The sequence below is a fragment of the Tasmannia lanceolata genome, unplaced genomic scaffold (assembly GCF_043159265.1).
Source record: "Tasmannia lanceolata isolate RefF3 unplaced genomic scaffold, GAP_Taslan_0.1 ptg000008l, whole genome shotgun sequence".
Lineage (NCBI taxonomy): Eukaryota > Viridiplantae > Streptophyta > Magnoliopsida > Canellales > Winteraceae > Tasmannia > Tasmannia lanceolata.
In genome coordinates, this window is record NW_027518685.1 from 29,211,988 (window position 1) to 29,230,404 (window position 18,417).

At 39.1% G+C, this 18,417-nt stretch overlaps 1 protein-coding gene across 1 annotated transcript; it reads left to right on the forward strand.

Moving 5' to 3' along the window:
- The first annotated feature begins 449 nt into the window (after positions 1-449).
- On the forward strand, positions 450-17,461 carry LOC143885100 (Mal d 1-associated protein). Its single transcript, XM_077389088.1, has 2 exons — positions 450-737; positions 16,896-17,461. The coding sequence occupies exons 1-2, from the start codon at positions 523-525 to the stop codon at positions 17,242-17,244; spliced, it is 564 nt and encodes a 187-aa protein (XP_077245203.1). The 5' UTR covers positions 450-522; the 3' UTR covers positions 17,245-17,461.
- The last annotated feature ends 956 nt before the right edge of the window (positions 17,462-18,417 follow it).

The window sequence follows — 18,417 nt, forward strand, 5'->3', positions numbered from 1 at the left end:
AAATTTCGAACCAAATTACCAAATTTTGCCCCAAATTTCAGTTTTCGGTGAAGTCCGAAACGGTTATCAAAACCAAAATTTTAAACCATGTTCCTAAGAAACCGTCTCCATACCATAATCCTAACCACAGCAGCCATCCATTTTTAAACCTCAACAAATCATAATCTTAAGCATAACCCCTAACCTATAAAACTAGTTGGTTGGATTACTCAGCCAACTATGGGATATATGATTTGTGAGCTCTAGCTCACAAACAATATATCTCATACTTAAAAGGTTATTACGGTTCGCAAGAAACTCTATTAAAAAAGAAAAGACAAGTTGGGTCCTTGCAATTATTAAAGAATGGTTGTGCTGATATCATTTTCCTTCTGAGAATCCATTTTCGTCTAACTAACCACACGTGTCAATTATCTACAAAACGTTTCTTATAAAAAGCTACGGAAAGAAATCACAAAACCGGGAAGGTTCTGTTGTAGACTAGAGAGCGCGCGTCAGAAGCGAGGAGAGAAAGACAAGGAAATGGGTTGGAAGTGGGAAGACGAAGAGGGTGGGGATTCTTCTTCTCTAGGGTTTGGAAAAATCGGAGAACTGAGAAACCCTAACCCTAGATCGGATGATCGCTGTTCAACAAGAAGAATCGTCCAATCAAAATGCAGAACCGAAGAGATCGAGCCCGGCAAGTTTGTAAGAAAGTGCGAAAAAACCGAGCAGCTTCTCAAGGACTGCGTAGGAAGGTATTCCCTTTCTTTGATTTGTTTGATTTAGATCCTTCCTAGTTCTGTTCTTCATGAATTATGTTTTGATGTAAAATGGTTATGGTGTTTTGCGTTCTTGTCTTCGTTTTGTTGCTTGATTTGGTTAAGAACATGATTAGTACTCTTTCTATTGATATTGATCTCTTTAGATGCCGTTTGGATACATGGATTTTATAATCCATGACAAGCTAAAACCTGGGTTTTATAAGCTAAAACCTATATTTTATAATTCTGGAAATGCACAATCCAGGTTGTAGCTTATAAAATCTTGGTTTTAGATAATAAAATCCAGGTTTTAGCTTGTAAAATCCAGAATTTTACAATCCTGGATTATAAAATCTATGTATCCAAATGGCCTATTAAGATTCTGTTTTCTTGATTGGTTTGGTGCAGGGATGAGTTGGATTTCTATTGTTTTATTTGCTTAATTTATTGTTTTCTCTGGTTCGCCTACTTTTGTTAATAGAGATCAAAATATTCATAGATGTTAATAGGGTTTCTTTTATAATTGCTAGATACCGACTTTCAAACCTGCAGTGGTGGCGTTAGGTTTTGGATTGAATCATGATTGCAGGCTTCATAACATTTTTAGCCTAAAAGGTTGAAGAATTTAGGGCAAAAAACGGTAGATACCCAAGTAAAGGACTCTCAGTTTCAAATTTTCAAAGGTTTTCATTCCAATCAATGATTTTGTGGGAAGCTATTTGATTTCTTTGTATTTAGAGGAATGCCTTCCCACTTGGAAGGTTGTAGGCATCATGGGAGCGGTTGCTGTTTTCTTAATGAGCATCTTTTTTCTTTTCTGTAGTTTCTCAGGTAATAGCATTCATAGCGAGTAGAGACACAGATTATTTGCTTTTAAAGCTTTCTCACATAATTCGTATTCAGAGACATTCTTTAGTTCTTTCTTTTCCATGGCCAAGATTGGATGGTCTCTATCCAATTACTTGGTGTTGGACCCTATCTTCAGGCAGCTCAATTGTTGTTTTACGGAGCTACCTTTCTTTCCTTCTTCATTTTCTTTCAACTGAATCAAACTTTATCGAAAACCAAAAACGGAAATGCAATCACATAGCTATAGAGTAAGACTTATTGAATTGAAGATCAAGCATACAGTTCCAATACAATAGATTGTTATAAGGAATTCCAGTCGGCAAGGAAGATGCGGTCCTCGTGTATTCTGTCCACAACACTAGAATCAAGAGTAGGAACATCTGTTTTTCCCTTTTATCCTTTTTAGTGATGGTTTTATAGCTGTATGAGGGACATTTTAACCCTCCTAAATGAATATGAGGGTTAAAAACATGTCAAAGTCCAAACCCCTCATTTTCACACCTTTGTGGAACTTATTTATCTGAAATTTTTAACTATTAAAAAATCCATTTTTCATAGCTTTTTTCCAGAACGTGGAATACTAGACTGCATGAAACGCCGAGATGTTCCGTTCTAGTGAGCAAAACAAAATGCCTGCCGGAATGGTATTAATAACTAAACATTAAATCGAAATATTCAGGATCAATAACATATTCCTTTTTTTTTGAATGGTGAAGCATAAGATTTATTGAAGAAAGACCAACAGAGAACACGTTGTTACCGAGATGGTCAATGCAGTAGAACACACACACACACACACACACACACAAAACAATAAGCGCCATTAATCAATCACAATCCACAGAAGAAATCACGAAAAGTCAAGGATCAGGAGCAAGAACATGTTAGAAAATCTAATCTTGCTTACTTTGTCAATAAAATAAAATAAAATCTGATCTTGCTTAATTCCAACCATTCCTCTTGCCTTTATCTTGCTAGCATTCTTGATTGGTCTAGGAAAGCAAAGGTTATCGATCTCATATAGTTGGTTGGAATAGTTTTTGGAAACTTCCTAGTTGGATGGGTAGCTCGCTTCAAAAGCTAAGTTCTTGCTTCCCAAATTTAGGGGAAGCGCGCTTCCCAGACACTTCGTAAGTGTTTCCTCTTAATTAAGAGTACACTTCTTATTTAGGAATTTAGAATATTTTCTTCTTTTGATGAGGCTGAAGGAGCACATTTAAAAAAAGTGCATTTAAAACTTGAAAACTAATCTTAAATTTCAAAAGAAAATTATATGGGTCCTTTTCTAAAACTTGACATTTAATATACATGAAACTGCAAATTCTAAATTCCTAATCCTTGTAATTCTAATTTAGTTGCAAAGTCTTCCCTTCTACTTATACTTTTTACATATATCAAGCCTTCATCCCTAATTTATTGCAATCCTACTCTTTCTATGTACTTCTTGTTCGCTTCCAATGAAGCTTTACATGCTTCATGCTGACCTTCAATGACGCTTCTCACACATCTTCTCTTTACTTTCTTTAGAGCTTTCCGCTTTCCGCTTTCCGCAATTTTCTCTTTTCTAAACCCCTTGCTTCCAGCATTGCTTCTCGCACTCGGTTCCCACTTTGGAAACTATGGGTTGGACTATCGTAAAATTGAGCTTACCAGGCTCCTTGTTTCATAGAGTATTGCTGATGGGGACTATGACCATCAATCAAGAGCAAAAGGAAAGAGAAGCTTGAGAGGTGTTCTTTAAACACATCTTGAAATGGTTGTGAATGACTTCTTGCTCCACATGGAATACCCATACCATATGGATGACAAGAAAGGAAGGCCAGGGAATCATTTTTGTTATTTATGACTGGTTTAACTTTAATCAAATAGTTTTGAATGAATTCTTGCTCAATTTGATTTGTTACACCACCTTGGCCCAACATGGAGGAGATTTATTATATTAGCTGGTTTCTAATTTCAATTGGAGATTCTTTAGAATCAAGGTAGGAAAGTTTTATTGCTTGTAAAAGTTATTTATATTTTTGGGATTGTTGCTATTAGGAAGGTTGATTTAATTAGGACTGTTAGCAAATTATTTTAGAAGTTACTAATTTTGTTTAGCAGTCTACTTAGTAAGTTTGTTTAGCAGTCTTCTAGCAAGTCGATAAGGGAGAAAGTCTCTATAATCTATATATTGTGAGGACCTATGGCCATCGACTAGATGGATGATTATGAATGAATAAAAAAGAAGAAGCTTGCTTTGTGATTTTGCTATGGGATCTGATGTATTTTCCTATGATCTTGGTGCGATGCCATGATTATCTCTGGTGTGATGTGATGCCTTTGTCCCATTAGTGGTGTGATGCCTAGAAGATTTAGAGGGATTCCAGGTTTATCCATCCTTACCTTTTCTCTTAACATTCCTCTTCTATACTTCTCCTCATCCACTTTCTCTCTTCCAAATTTATAGATCTAGGCTTTAATCCCATCGACCAACCTTAAACTCTTCACTATCTACCATTATAACCCTATACCTCTCCATCAACAACTATCCCACTCCTAAACCTTTTCCATATACCCACATCCATTAAAATCCAAACCCTAGGTGTTAATCTCCTTTTCTTCATAGCAGATTTAACCTAAACCCGAATCCCTACTTTCGAATAGTCTAAGAAACCCCCCTTAGCTATCATTACAGTCCGTCAGCCATCCTTTTCCTTGCAACCTATAAGTCTATAACTCAACAGCCCGCACCTACCTTTCCTTTGGCCCAACAGTTATCCTCGAAATCCTTGCACTGAACAGAATTCATTCTAGTTCAAAGATTATCTCAAGAACCGTCCTACCCTTGTCCCCTTTCACCGCTACGACCTACTTATATTGCCCTCTACTCCATGACCAATTCTCAGACCCTCCAAATAATCTTTGGAGATCGTCTTCGGAAGTTGGCATGGGGGTGCCTAGGGGTTGCTCATAACACATTAGTCGTGCTATTAGGGTCGGCAATAAGCCCTGCAGGATCATCCTCATGTGGCTCGGTGTTGGGTATCATGCTGCTGTCAGTTCAGCCCCATTTGTTAAACTAATGATGGCATCGTATATCTCTCAAAAGGAAATCTCGCGATGTTTGTACTTTCTATTCTACTGCTGTGATAGCCATAGGAGGACCTAGACTCTGATATTGATTGATGCAGGACTACCAACAAAGATGATCTCACAAAATTTTATGTTCAGTATAATTCACAGATGTGATATTCAAGCTGAAATCTGAAATCTTTAAGGACTGTTGCAAAAATTTATGTGAAAACTTAATTCTGTAAAAGTATATTAATATACAATAACCACCTCCTCGGTCCCTCTGGCTCTGTCCTTCCTTTGTTTAATATGGATATAGTATCGTTTTTTTAATAGCATACCTTTGCTATCATTCAAAAAAAAAAAAAAAAAACCCACAATAAGCAAGGGTTTTAAAGCATTAGAAAAAGGAAAAATTTCCATGTGACGTCGGAAAAATAGGGAAATGTCCGATTGAAGTCACCCAATTTCAACATGTCCATTTGGTGTTGATGCTCATTTCCCGCCTGAAAAATGGACGAAAATGCCCCTTGTCAAATCAAAGCTTTTTTACTTACTTCCCTTGCAAGTAAACCATGTTTTCATCATCTTCTTCACTCCAACCCATTTTTACAAGAAGAAAGAAGAAAACTTCAACTGTATAATCACCATGTTTTCATCTTCTTCTTCACTCTAACCCATTTTTACAAGAAGAATGAAGAAAACCTAAATAAGTAAGTGGAATTTTTTTTCCAGTTTTTTTTAATGTAAATATTGGATAACCGTTATCTATAATGGTTTTTCCGGCTTACTTTCCGGGGAAGATGGTGGCTTACATTGATAATCCGTCGTTTAGATTTTATACTTCCTGTAAATATTGGATAACCTCCATTTATATTTGGAAACATTGTTTTTCTTATGATCTGAAACCTATTTTAAAACTAATAACTGATATTTGGATTTTTTAGTTTCATTTTGTTGGTGTGTTTTGAAGAAGTTGGTACGGTATAAATTGATAACTTCAGTAAAGAATTGGATAACCCTTGTTCTAAATTGATAACCTCAGTATAAATTAGATAACCTCTGTATAGAATTGAATAACCTCACTATAGATAGCCTAAGTATAGAATAAACATCAGTATAGAGTTGGATACCTCAGTCTAAAATTGATAACCTCATTAAAGAATTGGATAACCCTTGTTTATAAATTGATAACCTTAGTATAAATTGGATAATCTCTGTATAGAATTGGATAACCTTAGTATAGAGTTGGATAACCTCAGTATAAAATTGATAACCTCAGTAAAGAATTGGATAATCCTTGTTTCTAAATTGATAACCTCAGTATAAATTGGATAACCTCTTATAGAATTGGATAACCTCAGTATAGATAACCTAAGTATAGAATAAACATCAGTATAGAGTTGGATAACCTCAGTATAAATTGAAAACGTCTGTAAAGAATTGAATAACCCTTATTTCTAAATTGATAACCTCAGTATAAATTGGATAACCTAAGTATCTATACATAATAACCCTTGCATACATGTTCAAATTTGACTTGAAATTGTAATGTTTTTACATATGGTTTTTAAAACTACCTTGTATACAATTCATAGTTGCTATCTCAATGATATATAACAGATAGACCTTGTATCCAATAGATAACACCTTTGTGTATTTCATAACCCCTTAGTTAGAGCTGCCAATCTGCTTGCAATTGTGAGAGGTCATAGAGCGCTCAAGTGTCTACTGCAGGGCCAATAAATCCTGATGGGTACATGCCCATTAGAGACACCGTTTATAGGACTATCGCCAATGTTCGATCTTGTCATCTCAAACCTGCTGCAAAAATGCTTCAAAATCTCATTTTCAGCAACATTACCCCTCGCGGTGGGCAGACTGATGCCCTGCGGCCCCTTGAGGCCTTCATCATTTATTGCATCTTAGAACGTCGCCCATGAATCTGGCCAACATTATCTTTCGTTTCATAAGCGAAGCCCCTCGACGGGCCCGTTCGTCCATGCCCTATGGAATGCTTTTGACCCGAATCTTCAAGGCCTATCGTGTTCCTCTTTCTAGTGAGATGACCTGCACTCCTACTGCTCCATTTGATGGACGATCCATCAACATGATGCAGCTGACTGTTGCCCCAGAGATTCAGGACGAGGAGCCCAACGATGAGGACGAGACAGCTCAGCACGTTGAGGAGGACGACGAGGCAGCTCAGCACGTTGAGGAGCAGGACGATCAGGCAACCGCGAACATACAGACTTCACAGGACCTGACTCGGGCATGTACCCATAAGGATTTATTGGCCCTGCAGTAGACACTTGAGCGCTCTATGACCTCTCACTTCCAGCAGCTCCGTACTCATATAGAAGATCAGTTTACATCATTTTGAGAGTCCTCTCCAACGGTCAGTGGGGACAGTATCCTGGCAGTTCATCACACCTTCCACCTCCTCCAGAGCAGTAGTCGGATTATGCTCCTTTTATCACAGCGCTAGCCGATGTTCACTCATTTTGGGCTTATCTCTGCTTTTGATCTTATGGTTGATCTGTATAGGCTACTTAGGTTATCTTTGTATGTATGGTAGACATGGTTAGTAGTATACTCAGCTATGTTTTGATGAGTATGGAAGTATGTTTGTACTGTGAGCATTTTCATTCATCTTTTTGTTATGAGCGTGTATGGCCAAGCACCTCATTATATGTTGATTTTATGTATGGCCTTTCTCCTTATATGACATGCGCATTGCCTATGCTCTTCAGCTTGTATGGTTTTATATTTCTTAGGTTGCTTACATTTTCTATCTTGGCTTATATTCCCAATGGTTCAACAAGTACTCCTAATTAATTGTCTTGATAATTAACAAGCTCAATTTGCTTCGTACTCTCAAGATTGCTCACCAAAGGCAAAATGATTCAAGTTCAAGTCAATTAAAAAAGCATGAGGAAGGCAAGATCTTAGCAAGTGCAAGAGAAGACCTCAAATCAATCTTGAAACCTTTTTTTTTGTATCATTACATCAAGCCTTTACAAAAAGTGACTACATATATTCATTTCATCCACAAAAGAAATGATTACTTGCATCACGCCCCTACAAAAAGAACGGAGCTTGATTACATCAAAAAATGAGTATACAAATATTCAATTCATCCACAAAAGAAATGATTACTACATCAAGCCCCTACAAAAAGAACAGAGCTTGACAAGATACACCCGACTATTGCAGAAGCCCCAATAGCACTATGGTCAGCAAGCTGCGCTACGATAGGAGTTTCTTTGCAAGTTCTTTTGTTGTGACCAAGCTGTCCACATTTGCTGCACTTGTAATGTAATCCACTCTGCAATTCGCGATCCGTTCTTCTCGTTCGCGGCCTTCCAGGTGGTCGTCTTGGACGTGGCAGTATTACTTGCATGAAAGGTTCGGGGGGGACCTGCCATTGGGTGTGATCTAATGTGGGGTACAACACCTCATCATATGTCTTCCGATATCGGTCCACTTTGTAGCAAGGCTTACAGAAAGAATACATATTTTTTCCTTTTGTGATGGCAATCGCTGCCATGGCATGTCCGCACGGTAGTCCGATCGTTTGGAATACACGACAACTGCACGTTTGAAGATGCAAGTTTACAGAATCTTGAATTTGAACGGACCATACTTCGAAAACATGTAAACCAGCTCGATATGCCACGTACTGCAGGCTTTCTTCCTTTGCCAGTCTGATATGTTTTTCTGCATAATTGGTTAACTGTGTCCGCCACTTATAACCATATACCTGACGATTCTGAAAGAAGTCAGAAGTCTTCCATCTAGTGTGCTCCACCAATGATGCAATTGGCAATTTCCTCGCGTTTTTCAAGACTGCATTCAAACACTCCGATCTGTTGGTTGTAATGACATCATATCTATCTCCCGTAAAATAAAAATAGCCCCGCTTTCCTTCAGAATTGCACTTATTCACTTGTGAGCACTTTCATTCCTTGCCTTAATTTGTTCCATGGTATCTTTAAAAACACTCTCCCTCAGAATGCGGACAGCTCTCCAAAATAACCTCTTTAGTAATACATCTTTGAACTCGGAGTAGAAATTGACGGTGAGGTGACGCATGCAGTAACTATGATGAGCTTGTGATAAGACTTCAGGTACCGCCTGCATCTACTCCTTCTGGCGATCGAAGCATATTGTGATTACGTATGACTCCGAAGGCATTACTTTCTGCTTGAACAAAGTCAAAAATCAGCTCCAACTATCTTCGTTTTCGTTCTTCACGATTGCAAATGCCAAAGGAAAATAATCTGTTGTTGCCATCGACCCCACACACAATCAATTAGACTCTATGATACTTTCCACGCAGATGAGTTCCATCGACCAAAACTAGAGGTCTGAGAGCTCGATTGAGAGAACGTATACAGGGGCCAAATGTCCAAAACATGCGAACGAACGTTTCGTCTCCCTTTGGACGCAAATCTCTCGCTCGAAACACACGAACAAAGTTGCTGGGATTTGTTCTCTCCATCTCAATCGAGAGCGCAGGCAATATGCGGTAAGAGTCCTCTACATTCCCGCACTTAATTTCATTGATGATGTTCATCGCGTGGTATGCTTTCCGATAGCTTAATTTCATTGTAGCATGAGGGTGATCAATGCCACTTATCGTTGATGCACACGTATGGTCGGGTACAAAAGTCTTAACCAGCACATAATTCAAATGAGAACTGCGCGTTATACGAAATATGCAATCGCTTACTTGACATCGAACGCCATACTTCCTGGGGGTGGAATTTACTCTCATGAATGTAAATCTTTGCCTGATCGCATACTTTCGAACCGCCTTCTTGAACTGCTTCATATTCAAAAAGATTGCCCCAACCTTTAACTGATCAAATTCAACATTGTCGACATCTTCATCATGGGCCCCAACATACATGTCCTCCCATTAGCCGACTAGAGCGAGGAGAACCTACTGCGATAGGTTCTGCGCTCGGATTTACACCAACATTTCCACAGACCATCATCATGATGATTATCATCAACGCCGTCGGCATCATCATCGTCGTCCTCTTCATGATCATAATCGTCGTCGTCGTCATTGTTATCATCTTTGCCTTGTCCAATATCACATCCGACCGGACCATCCTTCACAGAAAAGTCATCTTGAAACTCATCATTGTTGTTTGCTTCCAGAACTGCCTCATTCTGTCTATCATTGAAATATTCCCCCGCATGGTCCGCAACAAACTCCACATGGTTCGGAACTGCCTCATTTTGTCTATCATCAAAATATTCCCCCGTATGGTCCGCAGCAAACTCCACATCGTTCATACACGGATCATCGGTAAATCCTTTGTTTAAGAGGCCTTGAAATATTCCTGAAGAAGTACAATACCATTGACTGTCATTAGGTTGGGCTGAATCACCACCTGTAACACTAACAAATTCATCTTCAAAGTCTTTTTCCAAATCCGTGTTTTCCTGGGTTATTCACGAACCCAGAAGGGTTATCGATGCTACAGTCCTCAGCTTTGCCGCAAATTTATCAGTGCTGATGTCTCATTTTTTGAGGATACTCCCTACTTTCCTGCTTCATCTTCTTTACCGGTATCTCCTCCTCCGTTGCCATTGCCGGTTCCGGTTCCCAGTTTGCCACCGGATCCGTTTCAGCGCCCCTTCCAGGTATATACTCGCAAGCGTTTTACTACTTCAGTTGAGCCTTTATGCCCTGCCATCTCTTCTCAGCTAGCGGGTCCTTTACCCTCATCCTCTGATGATGCTACTCAGGTTGATGAATCTCTTGATGCCCCCATTGCGAGCCGTACTCGTTCTCGTACCACTCATCACCCTTTTTCTGATGCGGTAAGTTATGCTCGGTTATCTCCTTCGTATACCGCATTTATATCATCTTTGTCATCAGTTTCTATTCCCCGCTCTGCTCAAGAGGCTATACTTGATTCGGGATGGCGAGCAGCTATGGAGGCTGAGATGGATGCTTTGGCAAAAAACCAGACATGGCAGTTGGCTTCCCTTCCTCCTGGTGCTCAGGTAGTCGGATGTAAGTGGGTGTTCACCGTCAAATACCTACTTGATGGCTCTGTTGAGAGGTTAAAAGCCTGTCTTGTTGCCAAGGGCTTTACTCAGACTTATGGGATTGATTATGTTGAGACATTCTCTCCAGTGGCAAAGATTCCATCCATCCGTGTATTGATTTCTTTGGCCGTGAATCAGTCTTGGCCACTATATCGATGGATATCAAGAATGCGTTCCTCCATGGTGATTTGCAGGAGGAGGTGTATTTGGAGCAACCACCAGGGTTTGTTGCTCAGGGGGAGTTGCAGCATACCGTCTGTAAGCTTAGAAAGGCGATTTATGGTCTTAAACAGTCTCCCCGTGCTTGGTTTGGGAGATTCAGTGAGGCCATCCTACGATTTGGTATGAAACAATGTGTTGTAGACCATTCTGTGTTCAGCTCTCGAAGCAAGGATGGTTTGATTCTCCTGGTTGTATATGTTGATGATATTGTTATTACAGGGAATGACAAAGCAGGAATACAACGCCTCAAAGATTTCCTTCAGAATGAATTTAGCACAAAAGACCTTGGTGTTTTGAGATACTTCTTAGGCATTGAAGTGGCACATTCACAAAGAGGGCTATCTTTGTCCCAAAGGAAGTATGCTCTTGATATTTTGGAAGAAACAGGTCTTCTGGGGGCAAAACCTGTACAGACTCCTATGAATCCGAATGTCAAGCTTTCACCTGATCAGGCGGAGCCACTAGAAGATCCTGGTAGATACAGACGGTTAGTAGGACGGTTGATCTATCTCACAGTCACTCGTCCGGACATTGCATATGCTGTTGGTGTGGTTAGCCAGTATATGAGTGTGCCTCGGACATCATATTGGTCAGCTGTGATTCAGATAGTGAAGTATCTGAAGAAAGCTCTCGGGAAAGGTCTTTTCTTCAGGAAGCATAACCATTTCAGGATTGAGGGATACTCTGATGCAGACTGGGCCGGATCTCTTGCTGACCGGCGATCTACTAATGACTATTGTACCTTCATAGGTGGAAATCTAGTATCTTGGAAGAGTAAGAAGCAGGACGTTGTGTCACGATCCAGTGCAGAAGCAGAATACAGGGCCATGTCTTACACAAGCTGTGAATTAATTTGGCTACGGTCGTTTATGTCAGAGATTGGATTCTCATACTCCTCACCTGCATCCCTCTACTGTGACAACAAGTCAGCCATTCACATAGCTATGAATCCGGTATTTCACGAACGAACTAAGCATATAGAAGTGGATTGTCACTTTATTCGTCACAGGATTCAGACAAGCCAAATTCAAACCGAGTTCACTCGAACGAATGATCAGATTGCAGACATGTTTACCAAGCCGTTGAATGGAGTTCGATTGAGTGATTTATGTAACAAGCTGGGCATGTATGACATTCATACTCCAGCTTGAGGGGGGGGGGGGTGTTAGAATAAGCTTATGTAGCCTAAGGGCATTATAGTCTTTTCCTATTCTTTTCATAATAAATATAGGGAAGTGATATTTACGCCCCTTTTCATCACCAGGGACACCCAGCATCGGTGTATCAATGGCAAAATGGGGGCTCATGTACTTTATGTCAGAAAAATCCAGAGGCTTTGATTGCAAAGTACACTGGCAAATGGGTGCCCCTGGTGATAAAAGGGGCGTAAATATCATTTCCCTAAATATATATGTGTGTGTTAGGGCAAGGAGGCTAACACACAATATTCATTCTCAAATCTCTCTGTTAACAATACCATACCAACTTCTTCAAAACACACAAACAAAATGAAACTAAAAAATCCAAATATCAGTTATTAGTTTTAAAATAGGTTTCGGATCATAAGAAAAACAATGTTTCCAAATATAAATGGGGGTTATCCAATATTTACAAGGGGTATCAAATCTAAACGACGGATTATCAATGTAACCCACCATCTTCCCCGGAAAGTAAGCTGGAAAAACCATTATAGATAACGGTTATCCAATATTTACATAAAAAAAAACTGAAAAAAAAACTTCCACTTACCTATTTAGGTTTTCTTCTTTCTTTTTGTAAAAATGGGTTGGAGTGTAGAAGAAGATGAAAACATGGTGATTATACAGTTGAGGTTTTCTTCTTTCTTCTTGTAAAAATTGGTTGGAGTGAAGAAAAAGATGAAAACATGGTGATTATACAGTATGTTTTCTTCTTTCTTCTTGTAAAAATAGGTTGGAGTGAAGAAAAAGATGAAAATATGGTTTACTTGCAAGGGAAGTAAGTGAAAAGCTTTGATTGGACAAATGGCATTTTCGTCCATTTTTCAGGTGGGAAATGGGCGTCAACACCAAATGGACATGTTGAAATTGGGTGACTTCAATCGGACATTTCCCTATTTTTCCGACGTCACAAGGAAAATTTTCCATTAAATTTCGACACCACTTCGACATGTTGGAATTGGGTGACTTCAAACGGACATTTCCGACGTCATTTGGAAATTTTTCCTTAGAAAAAAATAAGCAAGGTTTTTAAAGGGTCTTGGACAGATATATAGAGATAAACCAGTTAGGCTTAAACCTGGGCTAAGGTTTAAAGAACAGATAGTCCAGCGTAATTCTGCAGAAGAACAATAAACAGAGCTAGAAGTAAATATGTTGAAGGACTGTAACAGATATGAATTAATCTGTAACAGATAAAATCCACGGCATATCTTTATTTTAAGATCTTTAAATAGGGTCATGGAGCAGTTATGAATATCAGGATATGGTTTAAGGCTGGGTAAGTTAGTCTGCTGATGTTAGCATGACCCTTATATCTTTTTTAAAACTAATCTGTTTGTGTCCGAACACAAAACTTTAGTCTCGACAAGTGTTTAGAACCTCGGACTCGGGCTTGGACGACAACTAGGTCAAGGTAAAAAGGATTTGACTTGGGCAAGTCAATGATTGACCTAGTCAACTTTTAATTGACTCGGGTGCATCGAAGTAGTTTTTGATCAAGAGTTGGTAGGGAAAAACTAGAACTTGGACAAGAACTCAGTCCAAGGCAAGAGGGAATCAACTCAAGCAAATCAATGACTGGCTTGGGGAGTTTTTAAACAATGGTCTCAACTTTACCTTACTACAAAAAACAATTTCCTGAATATATTAATAGTCCTAATAAATGGATAAGTTTCAAACCTAAAAACACAACTTATGATTTTATTGGTAGACATCGATTAAAGCCAACTAACCAATACCTAAGATTCAAATAAAGATCATTATAATTTCTTATTATTAAATGATCATGTGCATTTTTTTTGTCTAATAGCGTATTCTGCTGATGTTAGCATGACACCATCCGGGGGACCCAAAAAAATTTCTCCTTTTGACCTCATCTCCCCCATATATCTTCATGCATATAGGCCTCACTGTCTCCATCAGCAACTATATAAACATCAATGTTTTAGGAGCTGGATTAGCCTAACTTCTAATTCCCCACTGTAGGCCTTTATATCTCTTGAGGGAATTGAATGAAACAACAGATTGTAGCTGGTGGAGGGTGTTAGTCAGCACTCAGCAAGGCTTGAGTTTCTCCTCATGCGATTGATCTTATTAGTTATTCTCATTTTTATTTTAGTGAAAAATTTTCGTTACTTTTCATATAAAGAAAAATGTACTTCTATTCCCCATCAAAGGAAGTCATAGATGGACCTAATTGAGAAGATACTATTTTGCTCGGTGACCTGTTTTGGTGACCTGTTTTGCTCGATGACCCAATTCCTCATCCCCCCACCTCAATGGAGTACAGACTTTTTTTTTTGAATGGTCATGGAGTACAAACTTTACTAGACATTCTCATGCTTACAAAACGGTCCTCTGTTGAGAACTGTTTGTCTGATATTGTTATGCCCTCTTGCCTTATTGCATTTTCTGAAATAACGTAATTACTCCTGAGATCCACTAGGTAGCCTTAATTTATATTAGTGTATGAAGTAGCATTTTCCTTGAAATGCACATGTGACACAACAACCTATTGGTATTCTTAGATCATCAAAATATTTCTAATTTACACTATCAGCAGGTAGTTCAGACATTGGATCTCCATAACTTTAATTTTTTTTATTGTCGAGCTCATTACCAATCATGATAGTCATTGATTGAAATGTTGAATAAGAAGAAGTCGCAAGTTTCTGTGAAATAATAGTGAATACCAAAAATGTGGCTGAACTTTAGAACTCATAAGACAAGGAAAAATCAAGAAGAAAGATTCACTTCACTTGTACTTGAAGTTGTGTAAATCAAAGTCTTTTAGGTCATGTATGACAGCCAGGATTTTTTTATTTTTTTTTCATGATAAATGTGTCTCCCAGTGGTGAGAGAGGGGTAGGGCTAGGGGTGTAAATGGATATTCGAAAATTCGATTACCGTCTGCATCCGAATCCGTTTAAAGTGAATATTATCCGGATCCGTTTCAAGCGGATATTATCCAAATCCGTTTATGAGATATCCGGCTTTTAGTGGATGCGAATCTGGTAAATGGTATATCCGATCCGTTTAACATCCGAATCCGAGAAGTAAATCCTTTTTATTTATTATTAATAATATTATTAATATTTATTTTTAGTAATGACACACTTCTTTTGTTTCTAAAAGAAAAGTGAACTTTCATTTTAGAAAAAAACAAAAGCAAAAAGTGTTTTGGGTAGGTAATGAAGTAATCTCTCATTTTAAGGGCGTCCTTGGAGTTTGACATGGCTTCTTTATGAAGCAACAAATGTGGGTTGTAGGATGAAAGAGACAAATGGATGATGGTGATTGAAAGAAGATGTCATAGTTTCTAGAGAATTCTAGAGCAAAAAAGTCATAGTCATTGATGGTAAATGGATGGCTCAGATCAATTTTTCAACTTAGGGTTATATAAAAACCCAAAATGCAATTAAAAGAGGGGACTTCTAAGGTTTGCAAGGAGAAGCAAGAGAGAGGAGAAAGGAGGAGGCTGAGACACCATCTTTGGCATTCCTTGGTGCCTCCAACCCCACGAAAATCCACCGCCGCGCCTCTCCACCTTCTCACAGCCACCTCCATCACCGCCATTCACCTCTCTCTAACCCAATCCCCATCTCCATCCCCATCCCCATTTCTCTTCATCTTCCACAATCATCGCTCCCACTTCCCCTGTTCAAAATAGCCCAAACCCATTCCATCATATACATAAAAAAAAGAAGAAAAAACCCAAAGACCACTACCACTACCAACACCATCATCCATCCCACAGCCTTTCTCTCTGCCTTTGTTTTAAAAGGAAGAAGAGGATCTCATATATTTTAGGGTTTGAGAGTTAATTTTGTGAAGAGAAGGTAGAGGTCTGGTTTTAGGGTTTGGAAAATTTATTCGAAGAGTAAGGAGGAGAAGGTAGAGGTTTGCAATAAAATGTTCATATTTACCGGATAAACGGATACGGATAATATCCGAATTCGAACAATATCTGACGGATACGAATTTGGTAATAAATATTAAATATCCGTCAAATTCCAATCCGAATCCGAATTCTGATAGTGTATACTGTAATCGAATTCGGATATAGCCATAACCGATTCGAATTCGATCTGTTTACACCCCTAGGTAGGGCGAGTGGGAGGATAGATATTTGAGAGGGCACGATTGAGATGAGCGTGAGAACTAGCTAAAAATCAGGAAAAAATCGGTCCTACTTTGATTTGAGTTTTTTTTTCTTTGCTTGATTTTTAGCCACTTATCACGACTTGGAGACACTAGTTTCCTGATTTTTAGCCACTTCACCCGCCCTATCCCTCTCTCACCACTTGGAGGCACTAGTTTATCATGAAAAAAAAAAAATTCATGGTAGCCAAACATGCCCTTAACATAAAAAATTATGAGGTGAATCTAAGCCATCGGCACTACTCAGGTTCTATAGATAATTGATGCACATGGATTCCTTAGAAATGATTCAATGATAGAACTGAAATCTTCCTCTAAAGAACAAAGATGGAGTTGCATCTAAACCATAAATGTATTGCATTTTGTTAAACCTTTTGTATGTAGTGCTCTGTGTTGTACTACTCTGGATGCATTTCTGCATGATTCTTTGAGGGCTAGAAATATTACATTGTTGCTAAGCTAGGTTTGGAGGTTTTTCATCACTATTTTCTTTTACAATTGCCGAGTGACTTCTCTCCATTGGTTCAATGTAAAGACTCCCCATTGTTTGCTGACTGAATTGACAAGAAAAAAAATGGACTTCATATTTTCTCAGGCCAGTTGAAGTGGTGGAATCTAACACTGAGTACACTGAGGATGATATCACAAATGAGATGATAAGAGGCTCTACGTCTGGGCTCGAATCCTTTTCTTTCCCCGGGCTCCGTAATGACATGGATGTTCTTGAACGGAGCGTGTTTGGTGGCCTCAGTCATTTCCTCGAGGCAGCCCAAGAGATGAAGAATGGATTCTTTCAGGCCTTTGGCTCCCTGCCGCCAGTTTATGACAGGGAGTTGCCCTTCAATCGAAGGAAGGCAATGGATGGACCATTCGAGAAAGAAGCTTCTCAACAGAGTAATGAATCTGCATACACTGAATTCTCCGGGCAGCTTAGAGATGTTTGAATGCTCTTGATTTTTCGTTTTACTTGGGACAGAGTAATAATCCTCTCCATTGTCTGGAACAGATAGAGATGATGGTTACTTTTGATTTCCTTTTTTCTTTTTCATGTTTGAATGCTTTTGATTTCTCCTGTTACTTGGAATCGAGTAATTGTTACTTCAATCTCTTTTTGCAGAAATATGTATTTATATACAGAATCTATGTTTCTTTTACTGGTTATAGTTGCACTGTTTAGTGATTTAATCATGTTTAAGGTCCTAGATTTTATATGGTGCAAGCTGGTATAGTCCAGTATTTTTCAAAGAGTACTGTACCGCCAACACCGTAAGATGATCAAGATCTCTAGATTGGAGGGTTGGGGCTCATCCTATGGAAATGATATTTTGGGCACAACCTATTTACGTTGTGGCCCATCAAATGGACGGTTTGGATCTTCAAATGGTGTGGGCCGTACGGTACTTTTTGGAAAAATACTGGACTATACGGTCTTACACCATATAAAACCTTGACCCGGCCCATACTCATACTCCGCACTGCACTGTGAGGCAGCTGTGCTAGAGCATCCGGACCTTCGTTTGTGGGTCACCACGTAGAACCAATAATCTTGAGCAAAAACTCTAGTTTGATAATACGGTTGCACATGCCCTGGTTGTATGATCCACACCGTCCATTTCATCTCAACAGATATGCAGAATGTCATTGATCAGTGACCTACCAATTAAATTACTGTCGGGGCTTAAATGTTGACGATCAATTCTAGGGTTGTCTCGAACAAGGACATGTACGTGCAATCAAGACCGTTGATCTTGTAGAACTTTACAAGGTGACCCGCATGGAGAATGCATATTTATGCTCTCTTTCTCAAATGGTTGGACGGTTAGGATCATCCAATGATAGTCGGATCCAAACCTGGACCAGGGGTGCAACCCGATTTCCAACCTGACGAGATTCAAATTGACCCGCCCCGAGGAACTCTTTTTTTCCAACCCGACCTGGCTTCAACCAGACCCAACCCTAGTTTTTAAGCTTAAAAAAAAAATACAAAAATTATAAAAATGTCGGGTTGCCAAAAACCTCGACCCGACCCGACCTGACCTTTTTTTTTGGGGTTGAACCTGACCCGAGTTGCACCTCTAATTTACCTGGTAGTAGAAACTAGGGCGGGCTACGGACAA